Here is a 5,999-nt window from a genome sequence, read left to right on the forward strand (position 1 = left end):
TGCTGCTGCTGCTGCTGCAGCGGTGGCGTTCGCGATGATATTTTACTTCTCGCTGCTGTCGTGCGAGACCTGGGGCACCGAGCGGGAGTGGGCCGTGGCCACGCTGGTGACCATGTCGATGGCCGTGGCGGACTTGTGCACAGCGGGCTGGGGCATGCTGGTGCTGGTGACCTCTTCGCGGGCCATTTTGCTGGAAGCAGCAGCAGCAGCAGCAGAAGGCTGCAGCGACTGGAAGGCCTACTTCTTCTACTACGCAACTGCTGTCGTCATCACTGCCCACGTCACTGTCGCCATTAGCTGCGCTGCGGTCGCCGTGCTGCTCACCAGAGGTGTTGGCAGCCAGCTCGAGGAACTCAGACACCTAGTTTGAGCCAAACCCTAAACCCTAGGGTTTACGGTTTAGGGTTTAGGGTTTAGGGTTTAGGGTTTAGGGGTCGCTGCGGCTGCTTGCTGGGCTGCAGTGGCGGTGCTGGTCACCAGAGGTGTTGGCAGCCAGCTCGAGGAACTCGGACACCTAGTTTGAGCCAAACCCTAAACCATAGGATTTAAGGTTTAGGGTTTAGGGTTTAGGGTTCATGGTTTAGGGGTCGCTGCGGCTGCTCGCTGGGCTGCGGTGGCGGTGCTGGTCACTAGAGGTGTTGGCAGCCATCTCGAAGAACAGACACCCAGTTTGAGCCAAACCCTAAACCCTAGGGTTTACGGTTTAGGGATTAGGGTTTAGGGTTTAGGGGTCGCTGCGGCTGCTCGCTGGGCTGCGGTGGCGGTGCTGCGGTGCTGCTCACTAGGGGCGTCGGAAGCCAGCTACAGGAACTCAGACACCTAGTTTGAGCCAAACCCTCAACCCTAAACCCTAGGGTTTGGGGCTCAGGGTTTAGGGTTTGGCTCGGAGAGGCGGGGCTGGGGCTGCTAGTTCCGCTTCTGTGGCGGGGTTTCTCACTGCAGGCGTTCGCAGCCAGCTCGAGGAACGCAAAGACCACATTTGATACAAACCCTAAACCCTAAACCCTAGGGTTTAGGGTTTAGGGTTTCTCGTGGTGGGGCTGGGGCTGCTAGCCGCGCTCCGTGGTGGCAATGCTCACTAGGGGCGTTGGCAGCCAGCTCGAGGAACTCAGAGACCTCGTTTGGTACAAACCCTAAACCCTAACCCCTAAACCCTAGAAGGGGCTGACGCCATTAGCTGCGCTGCTGTGGCGGTGCTGCTCACCCGGGAAGTTGGCAGCCAGCTCGAGAAACTCGGACACCTAGTTTGATCCAAACCCTAAACCCTAGACGCTAAACCCTAGGGAGTGCTGGGACTGCTAGCTGCGCTGCTGTGAAGGGACGTTGGTAGCCAGCTCGAGGAACTTGGACACCCCTTTTGACCAAACCCTAAACCCTAAACCCCAAACCCTAAACACTAAACCCTGACTGCCAGTCCTGGCGCCTCCCCAGATGGTGCTGCACTGAAGCTGCAGCACCAGGGGCTGCAGCAATCTGCTAAAGAACTGAGAAATTAGGGTTTAAGGGTTTTGCTTCGGGCAGGAAACACAAGTGCTGCAGCTGGGGGGCTAGGGTTTAGGGCGCGCTGCAAGCAACGGCAACTCCCAGCTGCACCAGCAGCTGTTGCTGCAGCTGCTGCAGCAGCTGCTGCTGCTGCAGCGCGAAAAAGTGTCGTCGGGGCAGCCTCAGGGAGCGAGGAAATGACTCAACAGGCTTTCGCCTCCAGCAACGAGCTGGTGCAGCAGCAGCTGCTACAGCAGCAGCAGCTGCAGCAGCGGCTGCGGGGAGCAGCAGCCGCGCAGAGAGCCGCAGCGCAGCTGCAACAAGAGGCTGGAGCAGCAAGCAGCAAAATGGAGCTTTAAAGAAGATCTAATTTGCTGCTCGGGGCCCTCAGGGGGTCTCCAGGCGGTCGGTGTAGTACTGTACAATGGCGTCTGCGCACATACGACACATCCAAACCCTAAACCATAAACCCTAAACCCTAAACCCTAAACCCTAAACCCTAAATCCGAACTCACCCAGCTGACTCAGGAAGCGCGGGGTCTCGACTGTGTCCAAGAAGAAGGGGTTGGAGACCGCGTCGGCGTACAGCCGGTGAAGCCGCTTGAAAAACTGCAGCAGCAGCAGCAGCAGCAGCAGCAGCAACAGCATGAGGCAGCGCCACAGGGGCGGGGCAACAGCTAGCTGCCTGCCAGCTAGCCAATGCTCAGGCGCCGACACAGCGGGTGCTGGCGGGCGCGCCCTCACTAGAGTCCCGCTAGCTATCTAGCTAGCTAACTTGCTAGCTGGCTAGCTGGCTAGCTAGCTAGCTGGCTAGCTGGCTAGCTAGCTAGCTGGCTAGCTAGCTAGTGGGTCCTAGCTAGCCACCCAGCTAGCTCGGCGCTAATTCCAGCACAGCGCTATAATATATCAGCTGGCCTTCTGCTCAACTAGCCACTGCCCTAACCAGCTGGGTAAACGGCAATGTTAACTGGCTAGCTAGCCAGCTAGCTAGCTAGCAAGCTAGCTAGCTAGCCAGCTAGTCAGCCAGCTAACCAGCTGCACCTGCGTTCCTAGCCAGATAACAGCTATGGCTACCTAGCTAGCTGGCCTCTAGCTAGCTAGGGCGGTGAGAGCTCCAGCTAGCTAGTCAGATAGGTGGGCAGCTCCAGCTAGCTATCTGTTGCACGAAGCTAGCTACATGCGCAGCTAACGCTAGCTACCCAGGAGCACTGGAGCTAGCTAGCCGCGGCTCTAGTGGCTAGCTAGCTAGCTGGTCAGCTGAGCTGCTACTGGCTCTCTGGGCTAGCTGGCCGCGTAACTAGCTGCCTAGCTAGCTGGTAGCTAGCCGTCCCCTAGCTGGTGGCTAGCTGGTGGCTACCTAGTGGCTAGCTGGTGGCTAGCTGGTGGCTTGCTGGTGGCTAGCTGCCCTCTAGCTGTTAAATAGCTGCCATCTATTTGCCCTCTAGCCGCCGTCTATCAGCCTTCTAGCTGCCCTCTAGCCGCCGTTTAGCTGCTGGCTAGCTAGTGGCTAGCTGGTGGCTAGCTCCCGCCTAGCTGCTGGCTAGCCGTTGGCTAGCTGGTAGCTAGCTGGTGGCTAGCTGCCGCCTAGCTGCTGGCTAGCCGTTGGCTAGCTGGTGGCAAGCTGGTGGCTAGCTGGTGGCTAGCTGGTGGCTAGCTGGTGGCAAGCTGGTGGCTAGCTGTTGGCTAGCTGCTGGCTAGCCGTTGGCTAGCTGGTGGCAAGCTGGTGGCTAGCTGGTGGCTAGCTGGTGGCTAGCTGGTGGCTAGCTGATGGCTAGCTGGTGGCTAGCTGCCGTCTAGCTGCTGGCTAGCTGGTGGCTAGCTGCGGCTAGCTGCGGCTGGCTGTGGCTAGCTGCGGCTAGCTGCGGCTAGCTGCGGCTAGCTGTGGCTAGCTGTGGCTAGCTGCGCACGGCGCGGAGCTCCTGCTCCTGCAGGGCCCCCCTCAAAGTGAGAGCCACAATTATCTTGAGGCCAGTGGGCGCGGCGTAGGCGAAGAGGCTGGCGTCCTGCGCAGTCCCCAGCGAGGGCCCCGCGAGGCCCAGGTAGCTGTCGCCCCCCGAGGGGCCCCCGGGGGCCCCCGGCTGCTGCTCGCTCGCCACTGAAAAGAAGCAGCAGCAGCAGCAGCAGCAGCGGCGGCGGCAGCGGCAGCAGCAGCGGCAGCGGCAGCGGCAGCGGCAGAGGCGGAGGCGGGAGGGTGGAGATGCAGGGGGCACGGATTAGTGCTGTGGCAGGGATGCTGGGCGTGCAGCAGCAAACAAGCAGCAGCAGCAGCAGCAGCAGCAGCAGCAGCAGCGGAGGGGGGGGGCTGGGTCTTACGGCGTTCGTCGATGACGTCGAGGGCTGCGTAAGCAGCAAACTGCATCGGGAGCTCCTCAGTGTCCCCGTACACGCGGAAACAAAGCGGCTCGCTCTGCAGCAGCAACCGTAGCAGCAGCAGCAACAGCAGCAGCAGCAGCAGCAGCAGCAGACATGGGGGGCCCGGAGAAGAGAGAGAGGGCTGCAGGGATATAGAGCAGCAGCATCTGAAGTCACAATCAAACAAAGTGCTGAAAACGCACCTGCCGCCCCACGTAGCACACGCAGGCCACAGACATTTTCAAGACACCTGTAATCGAGCTGCTGCTCTGGCTGCTGCGCTGCTGCTGCTGCTGGTGCTGCTGCGCTGCTGCTGCTACTCTCTTCTGGAATATGCACACAAGGGCCACATGAGCCCCTACGAGCCCATGTTTCAGAGGAACGACGCCGGTCTGAGTCCTCCTTGTCCTTGTTGCTGCTGTTGCTGCTGCTGCTGCTGCTGGGAGCGAAAAGCTTAAAAGCTCACTGAGAAGCTGCGACAGAAGCTCAAGTGAGACGGAGAGAGGGTGACAGCGGCAGCTATGGCGATTAAATCGGACCCTCTACAGCGCAGGAGCAACGGCAGCCGCAGCAGCAGCAGCAGCAGCAGCAGCGTTGGCGGCGGCAGCGGGACGGATACGCGGAAACACTAAGCACAGGCGTTTCTGGCCCCTTGCTGCTGCTATTAGACCGTCTCTTATTTGTAACTTTTAAAAATTATAAAATGGAGAGGGAAGAGCAGGGTGGGGGGCCCCAGGGGCCCCCCTGGTGCCTTCTTGACTGGCAGCCCCAGCAGAGTCCCGACGACCTCACCACCCCCCGCTGCTGCTGCTGCTGCTGCTGCTACTGCGGCTGCTTGCTTTGTTGCTCACCTTCTTCTTTGTTCCTTCCTCAAGGAGCCCCGTGTAAGCAGCTCTGCGGAGCCCTGCTGCTGGGAAGCCACAGCCGCAGCAGCAAGAGCAGCAGCAGCAGCAGCAGCAGCAGCGGGAGCAGCAGGTAGTATTAATGGAGCAGCCAGCCTTCTTTTCTGTGTCTGTTCATTTCTCCCTCTCCACACTCAGCCACTGAGGCCTCCCATGGGCGGCGATCACCAGGAAGGGGGGCCCACCCCCAGACAGCCGAGCAGCAGCAGCAGCAGCAGCGACAGCAGCAGCAGCAGCAGCAGCAGCAGCAGATGCAAGGCTGAACGCCTCGTGCCTTATCTGCTGCGGGACTGCCTGGGCATCCCAGTTGAGCTGCTGCGTCTGGACGCGCTGGAGTGTTACAGGCTGGCGTCGAGCAGCAGCAGCAGCAGCAGCAGCAGCGGGAGGCGCGCGTGCTGCCCCGCAGCGTGCCCCGGGCGTACGTACACCGCGGGGGCCCCCCCCCTGCCCTTCTCGAGGCCCCTTCACTTCATCTCTGTTCCTCTGGACTGTCCGGAGGCAGCTCGTTTGGGGTGTCTGTGCAGCTCGGAAGCAGCAGCAGCTTTGACGAGCGTGGCTGCCCGCGCAGCAGCAGCAGCAGCAGCAGCGGCGGACAGCAGCAGCTACCGCTGCTCCCGCTGCAGCGGCTGGCTCTACCAACGCTTCTACCCCTGCTACTTCCCAGTCAACGCCAGCTGCCTGGGCTGTGGGGCCCCCGAGGATGTGGGGGCCTTCTTAGCTGCTGTTGCGGGGTCGGGGATCGTCTCCTCCCGCGCTGGGATCGATCCCCAGCCTTCCTCCGCCAGGGGGGCCCCCGTTGGGGCCCCGGGGCCCCTCAGGGCGAAACCCCACACCCGGGGGGCCCTCTTTGTGTCACCTTCTTTTGCCTACGCAGCAGACCCTATTTTTGCCCCTTACATCCACCTCCAGGTCCCGCAAACCCTAAACCCTAAACCCTAAACCCTCGGCTTCCCCACTCGCTGCAAAAGAGCCGCCTCAGTGGCGGCCCTGCTGCTCCTGTTGCTGTTTTGCTGCTGCTGCTGCTTCTGCTGCTGCTGCTTCTGCCGCCGTTCCCGTTGCCGCTGCTGCTTCGCTTGTCGTGCGCTGCTGCTCACCGCTACTCTGCTGCTGCTGCTGCTGCTGCTCAGAGGGCTGGCTGCCGGCTGCAGGTGCTGCTGGAGTGTCTGCTGCACCCCCTGGGCTTCTCCCCGTGGCCGCGCTGTATGTACACATCGGAGCAGCACAACAGAGATTTGATCGACAGCAGCAGAATGGCTTCTTCTG

At 61.1% G+C, this 5,999-nt stretch overlaps 3 protein-coding genes across 3 annotated transcripts in view; 2 read left to right on the forward strand and 1 right to left on the reverse strand.

Moving 5' to 3' along the window:
• The window catches only part of ETH_00004360 (uncharacterized protein), a gene marked incomplete at both ends in the record, with an annotated part of 893 nt that extends 523 nt beyond the window's left edge, over positions 1 to 370 (forward strand). The window contains one exon of the mRNA XM_013377010.1: positions 21 to 370. Coding sequence (XP_013232464.1) covers positions 21 to 370 — 350 coding nt within the window. The remainder of the gene's footprint in view (positions 1 to 20) is intronic.
• A 1,499-nt stretch (positions 371 to 1,869) lies between these two features.
• On the reverse strand, positions 1,870 to 4,073 carry ETH_00004365 (uncharacterized protein; the record flags this gene model as incomplete). Its single annotated transcript, XM_013377011.1, has 5 exons — positions 1,870 to 1,913; positions 1,998 to 2,091; positions 3,390 to 3,577; positions 3,796 to 3,889; positions 4,038 to 4,073. The coding sequence occupies 5 exons, from the start codon at positions 4,071 to 4,073 to the stop codon at positions 1,870 to 1,872; spliced, it is 456 nt and encodes a 151-aa protein (XP_013232465.1).
• An 816-nt stretch (positions 4,074 to 4,889) lies between these two features.
• Positions 4,890 to 5,645, forward strand: ETH_00004370 (uncharacterized protein; the record flags this gene model as incomplete). The annotated part of the gene is made up of 1 exon (XM_013377012.1): positions 4,890 to 5,645. A coding segment is annotated over one exon (756 nt), but the record flags the coding sequence as incomplete, so codon positions are not given.
• Between the last annotated feature and the right edge of the window lie 354 nt (positions 5,646 to 5,999).

Source organism: Eimeria tenella, genomic scaffold, assembly GCF_000499545.2.
Source record: "Eimeria tenella Houghton genomic scaffold, Eth_scaff438, whole genome shotgun sequence".
NCBI lineage: Eukaryota > Apicomplexa > Conoidasida > Eucoccidiorida > Eimeriidae > Eimeria > Eimeria tenella.